Source organism: Xenopus laevis, chromosome 3L, assembly GCF_017654675.1.
Source record: "Xenopus laevis strain J_2021 chromosome 3L, Xenopus_laevis_v10.1, whole genome shotgun sequence".
Taxonomy (NCBI): domain Eukaryota; kingdom Metazoa; phylum Chordata; class Amphibia; order Anura; family Pipidae; genus Xenopus; species Xenopus laevis.
Window position 1 is genome coordinate 51,236,991 of NC_054375.1, and position 17,879 is coordinate 51,254,869.

General features: G+C 39.4%; 1 protein-coding gene across 2 annotated transcripts in view; it reads left to right on the forward strand.

Moving 5' to 3' along the window:
* Nucleotides 1-17,879, forward strand: part of dpysl3.L (dihydropyrimidinase like 3 L homeolog) — a 96,877-nt gene that overhangs the window by 26,888 nt on the left and 52,110 nt on the right. The window contains 1 exon segment of one of the 2 annotated variants that reach the window (NM_001094498.1): nucleotides 15,810-15,967. The exons of the other annotated variant lie outside the window; for it this stretch is intronic. Coding sequence (NP_001087967.1) covers nucleotides 15,929-15,967 — 39 coding nt within the window. The 5' untranslated portion in view covers nucleotides 15,810-15,928. 2 annotated transcript variants of the gene reach the window in all.

Here is a 17,879-nt window from a genome sequence, read left to right on the forward strand (position 1 = left end):
TCATTCTGCCAATGAAGTCTAAACTGTTAGCAATACAAATCACCAGTGCACTCAGGCATTCCCCATTCAGTGGTTATTTCTGTGAACGAGAGAATTTACCCCATGTGTCATCGGCTTTACAGTTTTTACAACAATTTCAATGCAATATTTTACTACACAAAATTTACACATTGTTTTCAGGCAACGGCAAACAGATTTTGGGAGGGGGGGGTTAGACATTTTTCGCAGCCAGCATGTCACATTTGTTCCTCTTTCAGCACACGGATTGTATCAGTTATGAGGTAACCATTGCAATTATGTAACATAGACACATTACAGCTGTTGCTATGGACGGATAGCACAAAATGAGGCAATTAAAATAAACACATGACAAACTCCCTTCCTGGAGAGAGACAGTATCCAACATTTCCCTGCACAGGGAAAAATACTCTCCCAAGCCTCGCAGGCTTGTTGTTCAGGGACGACTTATATCCCCTCAGCTGGGAATAGGGTTGAGGAGAAAACAAACTATATTCGTAGTTTTCAGCTGGAAGCGGAAATAGCTCTGTGGGGGAAATGCACCACATTGCTGATAGATTTCAGACAACTGATATCCAGTCAGGAAAAAAACAGCCTTGAGCAGATATAGTTGTAAGAACTGACCAAGTCTTAAAGCTTTCACCATTAAGGGGACACTGGGAATTGTAGTCCATCTAAAGTACTGAAGGTTTGACATGTCTAAAATTAACTTTGTGTGTAATTAATAGGGATGCACCGAATCCAGGATTTGGTTTGGGATTCGGCCAGGATTCGGCCTTTTTCAGCAGGAATCCTTCTGCCCTGCCAAACCAAATCCAAATCGGGTGGGGAGAGAAATTGCGTGACTTTTTGTCTCAAAACAAGAAAGTAAAAAATGTTTTCCTCTTCCCACCCCTAATTTGCATATGGGTTCAGATTCTGTTCAGTATTCAGCAGACTCTTTTACAAATGTTCCAAAATAGTGGATTTGGTGCATCCCTAGTAATTAAGCTGGCACTTTGCCATTGAATTCACTTTTAGTACAATTTAATATTTTATTGTGGCTTTTAAAGGGGGTTGTTCACCTGTGAATGAACTTTTATTATGATCTCGGGACTCGTAGGGTTGCCACCTCATGATGCATGATGCATGGCTGCACATCAATCAGTTCAGTCTGCAGCATGCATTTAAATGTACAGTACAGACCCATTGGAAAAAATGTAATGCGTCTATTCCTGCGCTCCCCTGCGGCTGAATGCAGAAAAACGGAACGCAGGGGAGCGCAGGTAAAAACGCTCATCAGTAAGAGCCCTAATATCCAAGAGAAAATTTGCAATTCTGTTTTATTTTTTATTAATTGTGGTTTTTGAGTTATTTAGCTTTTTATTCAGCAGCTCTAGAGTTTTCAATTTCAGCAATCCAGTTGCTAGGGTCCAAATTCCGCTATCAATCATACATTGATTTGAATAAGAGACTGGAATATGAATAGGAGAGGACCTAAAAGGAAAGGTGAGCAATAACAATTAGCAGTAACAATAAATGTGTAGCTTTACAGATGTTTTTTATTTGAAAGTTGGAAAGAGTCGGAAGAAGAAGGCAAACAATTCCAGAATTATAAAAAGTAAAAGACCAATTGAAAAGTTGATTGGAATTGGCCATTCTATAACATACTGACAGTTAGCTTAAGGGCTCTTACTCACTGGCGTTCTGACCTGCGCTCCCCTGCGTTCCGTTTTTTGGCGTTCAGCCGCAGGGGAGCGCAGGAATAGACGCATGTCATTATTTCAAATGGGGCTGTACTCACGCAGGCGCGTGTAGGCGCCGAACGCAGGTTGAGACGCAACATGCTGCATTTTTCCTGCGTTCGGCGCCTACACGCGCCTGAGGGAGTACAGCCCCATTTGAAATAATGACATGCGTCTATTCCTGCGCTCCCCTGCGGCTGAACGCCAAAAAACGGAACGCAGGGGAGCGCAGGTCAGAACGCCAGTGAGTAAGAGCCCTAAAGGTGCTACCCCTTTAAATGATTTAACGTTTTGTTCTGCCATCCTCCAGTTTGCTAGGTCCCGTTTACCCAAGCAACCAGGTAGTGATTTGAATGGCACACTGGAAGATGAATAGTAGAGTATCAATCACAAATTATCTATAACAACAAATCGTTTTTGATTGTCGGTGACCCCTTACAAATGTATTCTTCTTGCAAGCTGGAAAGAGCCAAAATAGTAAGAAAATCATTACAAAAAAAATCTAAAAATGTAATCATTACGATGTACTGATAAGTTGCTTAGAATAGGACATTTTCTACCATTTAAAAACTGACCGTATTTTGTCAGGGTTTTCTTTGAAATGATCATCATTTGGGTGGGATAGTCTGGGATGGAATAAACAGCTCCCAGCATTCTCTCACCACTAGTAAAGCTGGTAGGGTTTGATAGGAGTTGAAGTGTCAGGGAGAATGAGGAGAATGTGTCCATTGCTTACCTTTGGACTTTTTTCTCATTTGTTTATTTCCCAGAAAATGAAAATCAGCATTTGCAGGGGGACGGGAGCCATTATTTGATGCTTTTCTAGTATGCACTTTGCCATTAGCTTCTCATTGCATGCACTGTAGTTACAGAGAGAAACTCCAGTAATAATTCTGTTCATTGACCACTGATATTGATGCAGCCATCCTCTTATAGATCAGTATTTGGAATCCCACTTTCAGTTTTTTTTTTAAATTGCTGCTGATTGCTTGCCTTTAAGAACTTCTGTAGGATCGGGGGTATATGAAATAGTTACCAAATATCTTGAAGAATCGGGGACACATTTAATTATTACTGGGTGTATTTAAATTGTTCGCTGGATTTTTTTAAAAAGTTTCCCTGAATTGTCTTAGGTACTACTAACCTTAGAACATGTCCAGGGCAAAATTTTCTATATAGGCATGCGAAGAGGGGCCTAGGGTTGTAGCTTTAGGGCGCAACTGGCGTGTGCCTTTATAGCCCTTTCCTTCATTATTTAATCCCCAGCCCATGGCCACACACTTGCTGTCAAATAAATGGTGGAACTTGGAGTAAGAGGTGGGTACCCCTCTGCTACTCTATCTGCTACATGTGTATTTACTGTATCATGAATACCCAATTGGCTGGGTGTGGGACAGGTATTAATCTGGCAGTGCATATGAGATCATTTTTCATTTTTGTAGGCTGCCTGTGCAAAAAAAAATAATGTGTGCACTTTTAAAGAACAGCGTGCCCAGCATGGTGGAAGAATACATATAACACACATATTAAATTATATCTGTACTATACCCAAACACACTTAAAGCTTAGGGAACCTGGTTTTGAGGTAAAATAAATCAGAAAAATGGGTCTGTACTGTTAGAACATAGGGAGAGATAGAGAGAATGGCATTTTTAAATTCCATATTTGGCAAAGTCAAATATAATGGAAAACTAATATGCACAAATAAGCAGTCTCTGCCTACAGAACCTTATTACATTTCCAAGAATTCTTGTTCATTTGTTCTTTTTAATATACCTCTGCATGCTGCATACAGTAACCTGTGTCTAAGAATCTTTTATCTGATCAGTAGCAAAGTTGCAGGCTCAATTGTAAGCGGCACAGGCAAATTATGCAAGGGATTATTCAGTTTCAGGCTTTACATCTGTCAGCCCTTCTTATTGTTTTCCCAGGCAAAGCTCTGGAGTGCATTTCAGAGGAAAGTATGTGGAACTTCTAAAGGCAGAGAGAGCAGATTTCTGGCACCTCACCAATATGTTTCTGCTCAACAATGTCCTGCTAGAACCCAAGTATACTTTTATCTGGCACAATTTATACTGAGCACGGGTGACTATGTGATGTCCACTTTAAATTGTACTGTAAAATATGTTTTTCATACTTACATTTAGCTAAAAACCAAAGCCTTCAGTTTATGATTATTAAATGTATAGTATTATAGTTATGGGACCTGTTATCCAGAATGCTCGGAACCTGGGGTTTTCTGAATAAGGGGCCTTTCTGTAAATTGGATTTCCATACCTTAAGTCTGCTCAAGAAATCATTTAAACCCAGTAGGATTGTTTTGTTCCCCCCAATAATGATTAATTATGTCTCCGTTCGGATTAAGTACAAGGTACTGTTTTATTAGAACAGAGAAAAAGGATATCATTTTTAAAAGTTTGAATAATTTTATTACTATGTCTATGGAAGATGGCGTTCCCGTAATTCAGAGATTTTTGGATAATGATTTTTGGGATAACAAATCCCGTATCTGTATATTAGTAATAATTTGGAACTGATATTTAACTGCATGAATATCTATATAAATCTTTCTGTTTCGTGTGTGCCCAGTTTCTCACATGTTTCCAGTAGTTTAGAGACACTTCTGCTCAGCCACAACTAAGCCACATGCTCATATTTGCTGTTCCTTCACAAAAAACATGTTTTTTTCAAACACATCAGTTAATAGTGCTGCTCCAGCAGAATTCTGCACTGAAATCCATTTCTCAAAAGAGCAAACAGATTTTTTTCATATTCAATTTTAAAATCTGACAGGGGGCTAGACATATTGTCAGTTTCCCAGCTGCCCCCAGTCATGTGACTTGTGCTCTGATAAACTTTAGTCACTTTTTACTGCTGTACTGCAAGTTGGAGTGATATCACCCCTCTTCCTCCCCCCAGCCTGCCAGAAAGTAGTTCCATCCTAAAGTGCAGGCACAAGTCACATGACTGGGGCAGCTGGGAAACTGACAATATGTCTAGCCCCATGTCAGATTTCAAAATTGAATATAAAAAAATCTGTTTGCTCTTTTGAAAATTGGATTTCAGCGCAGAAGTCTACTGGAGCAGCACTATTAACCGATGCCTTTTGAAAAAAACATGTTTTCCCATGACAGTATCCCTTTAACTTTCTCTTCCCAATCTTACCTCGGTCAAGCTGAGTTGGAAACCCAATAGAAACTCTTAATGCTATGGCAATGCGTACACAGGGAACACTGATAATTAAAGAGAAAAGTTACTACACAGGGATGCCCAGCTTGTGGCCAACCATAATGAGAGCTGTTTTTATAGAATAGTTAAAGGGCTGCAGTTTATTGTTATAATTACTGTTACATAGCACTGCTTATTGGAAAGCCACAATATGCATCATTGTGCACCAAACACAGGTCTCCCTGTGTGGAGGCTATGTGACTACTAAGCCATTCCTCATGCTTTTTGGTTAACCCTGATACTACGTACTGCTTTTGGTGGTCTCACACACTGACTCATTATAAGAGGATTGATACGCCTTCCCATCATCACCCACATGTCTAAGCTATTTATGATAATGATGATGATCATGTGTATTATATCACATCAAGTTAGTACCACCACGACCAAACTGCTGGCCCAAAGTGATAAACAGTTGCATATTTCACGCAACTTGCAGTTTAGTAACTGCTGCCAGTACAATAATGGAATACTAAAGACTTTTTTTAACTTAAATTTCTATCGTTTATGAAATTTTACTTTAACATTATTTATGATGTATTTTTCTGTCAAATATCAATATTATTGATAAATTTTGAGGAAAGAAATGATTTACTGTAGGGCTCAGTAATATCTAGTTACGCCACTGTTAAGTCCCATTCCTTCTTTCCCAGTCTATATTCTAGAGATGTCAGATGACCCCTGGAGATACTAATCCAAACTTGGTAGTTGTAATATAGCCTAGTTTTTATAATGTGAAGCAGTAAAGCAAATAGCTTGCCATGTCAATAGTGCACACATTAAGGGGGTTATTTATCAGAGGTTGAATTTTAGAGCTTTGTGATGTTTTTTATACCTCGAATGAACTCACAACTTGAGTTTCTTCCGATCTAAAAAAGAACTGAAATGGAAAAAACTCGAATCAGTGAATTCAAGGAGAACAACCTGAAAACTTGAGTCAATTGAGTCTTTCCGCAGGAAAAAATTTGAATCCCTCGAATTAATCGAGTTTTTTTAAGCGAAACCCTCCGAAAAACATCATGAAAGCTATTAACATCTTCAAATGGTTCAAGGGACCTCTGCCATTGACTCCTGCATGACCTCGACAGGTTTTATCTGGAGTATTTTCAGATTTGAGCTATTTCCAGTTTCAAGGTATAATAAATCTCAAAAGAAAATTGTGTTTTTTATCCCCTGAAAAATTAGAGTTTTTGTTTTTAACCCAAAAAATTCAAGTTTTGATGAAAAATACCCTTGAAAACTTGAATTTTTCTGTTTCGACCTTTAAGAAATGTGCCCCTACTTCATCCAATACTTGAGTAATAAAACATAACTAAATGATATATTGTGTCATGTTTCACTCTCTGCACTGCATGAACCACGTCATGTCAAAACAAAGTTAGCGCCATCTGTATTGACAGGAAGTAACAACAGTAATTCCTAATAAAAAGATCATTTGTATTTATCGAGGATGCAGTGTATAGTCTTGCTAAAAAATAAGTTACAAACGCCAGAGGAGCAGTTAAATTGAATATCCAAGTGAAAAGTGTTTTTTTTTTTTTTAAATTTTCTCTTCAATATTTCTAATGGGAAAAGTATAAATTATTTGAAAACTTCAAGGTAAGAGTATTGTTTGGAAGGCCTTTCAGGTTTCCAGACTCTTGCTGTGAGATGGTCAAGGCACATCGTAAATTATTTACTAGCGTTGTTAAACAATGTATTTGTTCATACCAGGAATAATTAAATGTAGGCTCTTGTGTATAGTAAAATGCATGGCTTTATTTTAATCAAGGGATATGATTCCCAAACTAAGGGCCAATTGGCAGTAGCGATGAAACAATAAGCCAAAAAACATATTAAGGAACGTAAATTGTTGCCGACACAAAACCACACTGAAGCACAGATACATTTGGGAACATTTACTAGTATTTCCTTGTTTTATTTCTGTTAAGAATAATAGTAATGGGGTGTACAGTATTATGAATGCAGTGTGCTAAGCAGGCAAGACGTACTGTGGGAAGAGTTTATAACATAGGATAGCAAACGATTCACCAAATGAGAAAGTCTTGTCTTACTTCAGTTACAAATACGTACAAGGTAGTACTGCGTTATAATGGTACAGGTCATGTTATAGTAGAGCAAATGACGCTGTAAAAATTATTTATGACTCCTTTACAAATACTAACAATCAGTAGTGGTTTTATGGAGTGGAGAATGTTGATTATCCACTTGTATTACCAGAAGTCTGTTTACCAGTTCATTAACATTTCAGTGGGAATAATATTCTTCCTCAGACGCACCCAATGAAGAGGATTATTTTCTCAAAACTCTGTGCTGCGATTTTCAAATACAATTTGCATTGGAGTGTACATATAGCAGTGTCCTCCTTGCTCAGTACCAAGGAGACAAAAGTATGTAGGACCCTACCCCGTAGGGCTTACAGTCTAAAAGACTATATGGGATTATAAAAAGTACCCTGTTTTGTGGAGAACCCTGCTGTGAATAAAACACAGGCACGGACCTACTTGAAGTTACACTGGAGGGACGATTTATCAAAATGTGAAAAAAAACTCACCCACATTTTATTTAATCCTATGGGATTTTTAGAACCATATTTATCAAATGGTGAGTTCTAACTTTCACCCATTGATAAACACACTTCTAAAAATCCCACAGGAATAAATAGAACGCAAGTGAGTTTTTATTTCTTAAGCTCTAAACTCACATTTTGACAAATCTTCCCCTGGAAGTCATTGGGGAATACTTATCAAAGAGATCACCACAGTCAGCGCCGGATTTCTTTGCCAGCCGTCCCTAGGCCGCACGGTCCTAGCGCCGCCTGCACTTCCCAGCGCGCAGGCGAAAAAATGCCAGCGCAGCTGGTGTAATTGAATGGGGACGCACACGTCCCCATAATGCGGCTGGGCGGCATGCCGCCGCTATTTTTGCCGCCCTAGGCCCGGGCCTATGTGGCCTTGCCACAAATCCGGGCCTGACCACAGTCCACTAGTGGGAAATTCCGCCACTCTCCATTCATATCCATTTGAGATTTTTAAAAGAGTATTTAACAACTGGTGAAAGTGAACATAATCTTTTAAAAATCTCAGAGAAATGAATGGAGAGCGGCGAAATTTCACACTAGTGGACTGTGGTGATCTCTAACTTCACTCTTTGATAAATATACCCCATTGTCTCTTCCTATGAAAAAGTTATTGACTCATCTACCATCTGAGTGAATCTACACTATATTTATATACAGTTATGAGGGATGCACAGAATCTATAGTTTTTGGAATCTGACGAATACAGTATGGTCCACCATAAATGAAGTTGAAAAGCATAATGAATTTAAACTCTAATTCTAACATAAAAATGTGTCACATAGACATTGACATTGCTGACATTTGGTTAAATCCTAAACTGATCCTGATTCCTGAATTTGTTGCATCCCTTATATAAAGATATAAAATATTTATACTATATTTTGGATTCCATTTCCTGAAATATTTTTTGTACTACCATGGAAAAACCCTCTAAGACAGTGGTCCCCAACCAGTGGCTTTACTACTAAACTGCAGTAAAAATAGACCACTGACTTTAAAGGCATTATAAACACTGTCACATTTAGGGACAGATTTACTAAGGGTCTAAGTGAATTTACGAAGTTAAAAACTTCGAATTTGGAAACATTTTTTGGGTACTACGACCATCGAATAGGCCTAAATTCGACTTTGATTCGAAAAAAAAGTTCGGCTTCGAAAATCGAAGTACTGTCTCTTTAAAAAGTTCGACATCGACACTTCACCACCTTAAACCTGCCGAATTGCTATGTTAGCCTATGGGGACCTCCTAGAACCTATAGCCAACATTTGACTAAGTTTTTAGAAGTCAAATCGTTCGATCGATTAAATCGCTCGAATCGTTCAATTCGAAGGATTTCATCGTATGACCCAACGATTTGATTTCGACCGAATATGGCCAAATTCGATTAAAAAAAAAATTGACTTCGACTTAGAATATCGAAATAATGCAATTAGATGGTCGAATTTCGACGTTTTTTACACTTCGGAATTCGACCCTTGATAAATCTGCCCCTTAATGTTCAGTTGGATTTTGTACCTTATGTACAAAATGTAAGAATGAAATTGTCCATGCTCTTGCTCTCTGTAACATCTGCTTCCTAAATGTACTATACACTTAACGATAGCTCTTAGAGGGAATCCATTAATCATGGATGTTTCTGTTAAATGTCCAGATTCGGCACAGGGTAGATCTAATATACGGTACTATTCAGTGTAATGATGTGTTTTTTTAGCCATACAGCTTAAAGGTTCACTATAAATTTGCTTTAACTTTATTTGTGGATTAGCAGAGGTTGAAGATAGGGCTGATGGGATCCTGGTTAATAAATATAGTGGGGAAAAAGGCTGTTATAAATCTGATTTTAAAAAGTTATAGTATTCTTTGGAGCATTATGCGCTTATGAACATGACATCCCATCAATTTGAGGCTTATCATTGTATGTACACAGGCCGTTTCACAAGCAAAGTTTCTTTTGGACTTCAGTCTAGGGACTTCTTTTTCACATATTAAACAGGTGGAACTTCAACACTAAAATACAATAGATCCAATATCACACACCTGTCTGCTGCAGTTATGCTGAGGGAACTACCTTGTTTATCAAGGCAAACACAAGAGTGAAAAGAGGGCCAACAGCCATTTAGGAGTTTTTTTCCCTCTTCATAAACAGGATGAATAGAGGATACTCTTCCCAAAGTATCATTCAGCCTTATATTTGACCTTATAAGTGGTATTATTATTATTATCTTAGCATAAGCAGTGAGTGGATGAGTGTGATATTGAAGTTCAGTTCCTGGAGCTAAGCTATAAACTAGTGACTAAGGGTCCCATTTATTAAACCTCAAATGTTTCTGGTCGAGTTTTTAAAGGGCAAAAAACTTGAATTTTTAGAGGAAAAAAACTCTTAATTTTTAGAAATTTTTTTATACCCCAAAGCTACTAAAAATCTAATGTGAAAATACTCCATCTCAAACCTGTCAAGGTAGGGTAGAAGTCAACAACAGATGTCCCTGAAGTTGTTTCTTGACATCGTGATCTGTGCTGGATAATCTGATAAATAATGGTTTTCATCCGATAAACCTATAAAGTTGAGTTTTCGCAGTGACAATTCAATAGCGTCAACCCCTCCGTTTTTTCACTCTTCTGTTTCTTTGTAGATAACAAGTTGTCTAATTCTGGGCAGTGTCAATCTGTGGCTACTAAAGCAAATAAAGTTCTGTCTTGCATAAAAAAGGGCATTAACTCAAGGGATGAAAACATAATTATGCCTCTTTATAGGTCCCTGGTAAGGCCTCATCTGGAGTATGCAGTGCAGTTTTGGACTCCAGTCCTTAAGAGGGATATAAATGAGCTGGAGAGAGTGCAGAGACGTGCAACTAAATTGGTTAGAGGGATGGAAGACTTCAATTATGAGGGTAGACTGTCACGGTTGGGGTTGTTTTCTCTGGAAAAAAGGCGTTTGCGAGGGGACATGATTACACTTTACAAGTACATTAGAGGACATTATAGACAAATAGCAGGGGACCTTTTTACCCATAAAGTGGATCACCGTACCAGAGGCCACACCTTTAGACTAGAAGAAAAGAACTTTCATTTGAAGCAACGTAGGGGGTTCTTCACAGTCAGGACAGTGAGGTTGTGGAATGCACTGCCGGGTGATGTTGTGATGGCTGATTCAGTTAATGCCTTTAAGAATGGCTTGGATGATTTTTTGGACAGACATAATATCAAAGGCTATTGTGATACTAAACTCTATAGTTAGTATAGGTATGGGTATATAAAATTTAATTAAAAGTAGGGAGGGGTGTGTGTATGGATGCTGGGTTTTCATTTGGAGGGGTTGAACTTGATGGATTTTGTCTTTTTTCAACCCAATTTAACTATGTAACTATGTAATAAATGTAGTTTGGTATTACAAATTTGACTATATGAACCCTCTCTAGGATGCCAACTACATACTTGGCAGGTGACATTATTTTAGTAAAAACTATAAAAGGCTATATAATGTATCACAGGCTCAAGGCAACTTTGTTTATATTGTGTATATCATGCCTGTTTCCCTACCACCATTTCTTATTTAAGACATGTTTGATAGGAAGGGGTTTAGGGCAGATTGGGGTCCTGAATGGGTATAAGTTGACATGGCATTAATGAAAGAGGGCTGGTGTTTAGAACTGCCATAGCTTTCTTGCAGCAGTATCCAACATTACAATATGCCTGTGTATGTAACTGATTTTCATATAAACTCTTCTTGGAGACACAGCTCTAACCCCCATTTGTAATAAAAGACCTAGGGGCTCATTTATAAACAATTTGCCCATGGGCAGTAACCCATAGCAACCGATTTATAGATTAATTAATGAATTTCCTCTGCCAGCTGCAGGTTAAGCAATGAAAGGAAATATTTGATTGTTTCCATGGGTTACTACCCATGGGGAAATTTGCCCAGTGTTATAAATGAGCCCCACTTTGCCTAGGAGCAGTAATCCATGGCAACCAATAAGATGTTTGCTTTTAAAGAGGTGACCAGTAAATTTTACCTACTGATTGGTTGCTATGGGTTACTGCTCCTGGGCACACTGGGGGCACATTTAGTTAGCTCGAGTGAAGGATTAGAATAAAAAATACTTTGAAGTATTTTTTTGGCTACTTCGACCATCGAATTGGCTACTTCGACCTTCGACTACGACTTTGAATCGAACGATTCGAACTAAAAATCGTTCGACTATTCGACCATTCGATAGTCGAAGTACTGTCTCTTTAAAAAAAACTTCGACCAGCTACTTCGCCGCCTAAAACCTACCGAGTACCAATGTTAGCCTATGGGGAAGGTCCTCATAGGCTTTCTAAGCATTTTTTGATCGAAGGAAAATCGTTCGATCGATGGATTAAAATCCTTCGAATCGTTCGATCGAACGAATTGCGGAAGGTCGAATATCGAAGGTTAATTAACCCTCAATATTCGACCAACAGTAAATGTGTCCCTGGGTGACTTTTATTACATAATCCACAAAGTGTTTTTATATTGTGATTTACCTTGGGTTAAGCCAGGATGATGTACAATCTTGTGCAAAATATACCCGACTGATTGATAATTATGCAACAGTTAGGCAATATGCTATAAAAGCTAATTAGTAATTTATATATCATATGTAATTTATGCATGCCTTGGAATAACAGCCTAAAATTTCTCTCTTCACAATACAGATTGGGTGTGAAAACACAAAACAGATGTCTGCTCTTAAAAAGTCAATGAACCCGTAGAAAAAAAAAATCAATACGGGGATTTTACAAAAATGGAATAAAACGTGTGTTTGGTCTCTTGTTTCAGATGAATCCATTCTAAATATAGGCAAATGGTCTAAATCTTTTCATCATATTGAGTATTAATTCTTATTATTGCATATTTTTGATTGTGAGCTAAGACCATTTACCATATTTGTCCCAATTATCTATCTTAATGAGACCAGTTAATAAACAATGGTTACATTTCAATTTCTTGCACAGTAATTGAAAGTAGGTTAAAATCCTTCATACTATGTGTCATTGTCTAACATTTATGTTCCATATTGGAGGTGTGGTGTTGTGAGCCTGAAAATAATGACTAATATATCCCCGTGGGAATTTTTTTTCCTTAGACATCTTTTTAGAACAACAAGCTGCTGTCCATGGTGCTGGGCCTCATCTCTGCTTCCTTTAGCTTCCCTGCCCCCCACTTTGCTCACAAGCCCCTTTAAGAAGCAGCCAATAATGATGTTATGACTCCTACTGTGGTTATAATTATGAGCTTCCCTTGCTTATATAGGCAGAGGCAATGCATATGGTCCCTGAGAAGCTTTCTGCATCTTCTTTGTTGTAGGGCGAGGGTGCAATGATTAACACAAAGGGGTTTCTCGTCTGCCATGATTTCCATCTTAGTGAGATTTGCCTTTGAGGTAAAGATAGGAGATTGTGAATAAGTATGTGATCAGGATTTATTTTCTGTGCACAGATTACAGGAAAGGACCTTGTTGTATTTAGGTTACAGCTTGGCATGGAAATAACACTTTATTATCATGTTTCTTTGTTGTGAAACTATGTTAGGACCTTTATTATCATCATCATCATCATTTATTTATATAGCGCCAACAATATACGCAGTACAAGATAAGGCTTCTGGTACACAGAGATGTTTCTCCAGGCTGTGTAAAAACACAGGCAGAGAAAAATCCAATGCAAGCTGATCCACTGCTTCTTACAAATGCTCCTACAGACATGGTGTTAGCCTGCAAACGCATACACAAACCAAATATATTCTCATGTCAATGTCCAGACGGTGCGTGCGTTTAAAGATTAACACCGAGTCTGTGAGTTTGAATCGGATGGCAACACACTGTTTTTTCTCTGCCTGTAGAAACAGCCTGTGTGCCTTTGTCCTAAGGCTTGAACACCGTTTGTTTGTTCTTTGTTAGTCCTGTCTGAAGCAGAGATCTTTTCTCTTCCACTCTCATGGCTAAATTAAACAAAGACCAGGCCAAAGTGTAGGAAATATAAAGGAGCCTTTAAAATGAAGTCTAATGGCTGAAAGGGCCCTTTACTGCCCTTTGTGCCCATTGACAGGAGTGTGCTTTACCTGCAATGCACCCACAAATTGGACAGTAGGGGCTGAGTCAGTGTTTTCTCCACTACCATTGGAGGGGTAGATAGATCAGACAGTTGCAGTCGCTTAGGCTGGTGACTCAAGGGGCGATTAGCCAGTGCAAGTTTTAAAACCCCCGACCACCACAACTAATCGCTAATCTTTCCCTCCCATCCAAAGAAATACAAGTCACCACATGTAAAATACACTGTGCTATTCCAGAATCACTGTTGCTCCAAGTAGCCACTGGAACTTTTTTGAGTGAGTAGCAACCTGCTGTAAAATCTATACAATAGCAAAGTACATCTCACTAGAATTAAATAGCAGTGACTGCCAGCAGCCCTGACATCTTAGGTGGCAGTTGTGACTTACAATAATTACTGTCACTAGGCCATTTTACTGGTTGGCCGAATCCCTGTGCCTCTTCCTGAAACTCAGGGCATAATGCTGTTTATTTAATCCTCTCTTAAACACAAACACAAGCTATGTGAAACAATAGGACCCTGCACAGTGCCTCTTTTCTAACCACACTGCCAAAAGAGGGCCCTGGTGCACCAAACGCTGATTGCTGACAAGGAGCATATGCTCTAAAATTTGTCCTGTTTGATTGATGCTGTTGGGGACCTTCAGGGGCCCTATTGTTTAAAAATGATTTTAGTTGTTTAGCTAGTTAAAGGGATTCTGTTATGATTTTTATGATGTGGTTTTTATCTAAATTACACTGTGTACACTGCAAATAATTCACTCTACAATATAAAATTTCATTCCTAACTCAGCAAGTGTATTTTTTTTTAGTTATAATATTGGCGTGTAGGCAGCCATCTCAGGTCATTTTAACTGGTCAGGTGCTTTCAGAAAGAGCCAGCACTTTAGGATGGAACTGCTTTCTGGCAGGCTGTTGTTTCTCTTACTCAATGTAACTGAATGTGTCGCAGTGGGAACTGGATTTTACTATTGAGCGCTGTTCTTATATCTACTAGGCAGCTGTTATCTTGTGTAAGGGAGCTGCTATCTGGTTACCAGTGTCGGACTGGCCCACAGGGATACCAGGAAAACTCCATGTGGGCCCAGGTGTCAGTGGGCCCTCTTGCTTCTAACCATTTAGCCTATTTCATGTCATTACCTATTTCTTTATGGGGAAAATGCTTAATAATGGAAGAATATAGGAAGTAGATATACGAAGAATATAAGTAGATATAAGAAGAATATAGTAAGTAGATAAAAGACTAGGAGAATAAAAAGGTTAAGGAAAGGAGGAATAATAGTTTGGAAAGTGGGCCTATGGACTTCTGTAGTAGTAGTTTTCTGGTAGCCCCCTGGCATCCCAGTCAGACACTGCTGGTTACCTTCCCATTGTTCAGTTGTTAGGCTGCTGGGGGGAGGGAAAAGGAAGGGGGGTGATATCACTCCAATTACAGTACAGCAGGAAAGAGTGACTGAAGTTTATCAGAGCACAAGTCACATGACTCGAGGCACCTGGGAAACTGACAGTATGTCTAGCCCCATGCCAGTTTTCATAATTAAATATAAAAAAAATCTGCCTTTTGAGAAACGTATTTCAGTGCAGAATTCTGCTGGCACAGCACTATTAACTAATGAGTTCTGGAAAAAGCAAGGTTACCCAATTATTGTATCATGCTTTGGGCATAGCAGGCCATTGAAGCAAGGAGCACAAGCACCTGTTTGCTATTTTAAATGCAGCACAGCAAGAAATCAGCATGATGCTTCAGTTAGAAGTGCTTGTATTGTAAATGCCTGATTGGAGTGCAAGAACAATGACATGCATCTATCTGCAACAGTTGCACAGGGTGAAAGATAACATCTTGTATTTTTATTTTCATTGTAGCTATTCAGTGACAAAAGGGTTAGGAGGCTTGGACACAGGATGTGAATGTTGCAATGTAACACTGTATTTCTTATCAATGAGCGCTGGCCAGAAAGCCAAGGATCCTTTCCTTATGAGACGTAATCCAGTGCAACACGTAGCATGGCGCTCAATGCTGGGCTGTCGGCTACACAGCGCCCCCTGGTGAGCGCACACGCGAAGTGCGGACGCAGAGCAGGAAAGTGGGTGAGGCAAGTGGCTGGAGATTGGTGAGGGAGGAGCTCCGATCAGCTCTCACTCTTCTGTTTTCACAGTCCCAGCTGGCACTGCAATAAGGGATTTACTATTGTCTACAGGCAGCTAAAGAACAAAAATAAACTCCCTCTACCTGATCTGCTGTAAATCAGTCGGGGGAAGCAGATCCAGAGGAAGCAAAGGAACATTGGCGAGAGAGAACATGTCTTACCAGGGGAAGAAGAACATTCCGAGGATAACAGTAAGTCCCCATCCTTTCTATGCGGGGAGGCAGCTATTTCACATCGCAATACTAGCGCTGCCCTCTCACAGAATGACACGGGAGATTAGCGGGTTTGTGTAGCAGTGCGATTTGTCGCAGCCTCAAGCTTATTACGCACGATTTTTGTTTTCTTTTTCTGCCCTGTCTCAGAAATTCTGTCTGGCACCTTTACAAGGGCGAGACCGTTGCCTTTTACCGTCTCTTTAGCCCAGATTTATAGGGATTTAAGAGGAGTAGGTGAAATCGGTCTTTTATTTTCTTTAATCGCCGAGTTGCTAAGAATGAGCTGCTGGGGATACTGGGAATTGTGGTCCTGCAGAGAAAGAGAGAGACACACACTCACACATACACACACATACACACACACACACTGGGATTCCAGGACACAGAGCTGAAGGCATCAGCAGGTGCAATGCTTTATTATAAGGCTTGTGGATGGGGTTGGTGGGCTTATTACTGGCTGCTCTCTGTCTAGTGCCCTGTCCTGTGGCTAGTGTCGGGCTGTGCAGGGTATAGGCACTCAGTGTTAGAACTGGGCTTGCCCTGGCTCTACTAAAACATGACAGATCTACAAGGGGGCTGGTCCTCCATGCACCACCCAAGGAAACACAGGGCTGCATTTCATTTCATTTCTGCTAGGGATGAGGCTTTTTCCACTCTCCTCTTCTTCTGCTGATACCCCGGGCGTAGACAGAGATTTATCACAGGGGCAAGACGATGCTCTGCAGGCCTAGAACCTTCATGCCCCCTGGCAGGCCTGCCCTTTATTGTCACATGCAAGATGTGCAGCTGGGCTTTGTCTCTGCTGAATTTAATTAGACCTTTTGTAGGGTGGGGGGATGCACAGGGAGTGGAGCAGGAGGCTACTCCATCTCTGCACATCAGACAAAGGGAACATGGGCTGAGAAGGGGGGGGGGCACTGATTTACTGCCTGGTCCACAATGGGATTATATTTTTCTATTTATCAGGCTCTCCATTTAGCAGATTATCATTGCCTTTTATTCAATTTTTTTTTTCTTTCGGAGGTGGAGGGAACATTCATTAATCTTATATATATATATATATATATATATATATATATATATATATATATATATATATATATATATATATATATATATATATGTGTGTGTGTGTGTGTGTGTGTGTGTGTGTGTGTGTGTGTGTGTGTGTCCCAATAGTATTTCATGAATCCCCATGAAATAAAAATTACTCATAGTGGGATTAATGCAGGCGGGGAAATACATGCACCTCCATCGATCTGCTTCATGCAGAGATATGGAGATACTGCTCATTAAAACTCCAAACATGTACTGAATCCTTGTCTGCAGTACAGCTGCACCCCCAAAGCCCTGCTCCCCAATTCCATCTCTATGCATGCTGTGGCTTAGTGGTACTGTGCAGGAAAGAAACGCACTATGTTGTTACCGGCTTCCATTGGATAAGTAATTAAAGCTGCCTTTTCATTCATGTATTAGAGAGGGCAGGGTATGTACAAGGCACGTTGATTAGATTTCCTCAGAAGCATTTATATTAGGCTGCCAAATACACCCTCCTAATCTTAGAAAGGCAGGTGACGCTGGCATCATGACAGAACAAATCCTAGGCATTTTAGAAAAAAATAAATAAACAAATAATATTTAAGTCAGCAGTTTATGGCAGGAATGCATAATACGGGGCTATAGACTATTAAGCAAACAGCCTTAGCCATAAATAGTCACATAAGGTTGGCATGAGATGTGGCATGCTCTGGCTACTTATATGAAAAATGAGGCTTCCAAGGTGTAGCAACTGCTCATTTCCTATTGTACATATGAATCACAGACCTATAGAAAAAAGCCCTTTTAGTAGCCTCTGCATTTTACTGTACTATAATTAATATATTACATA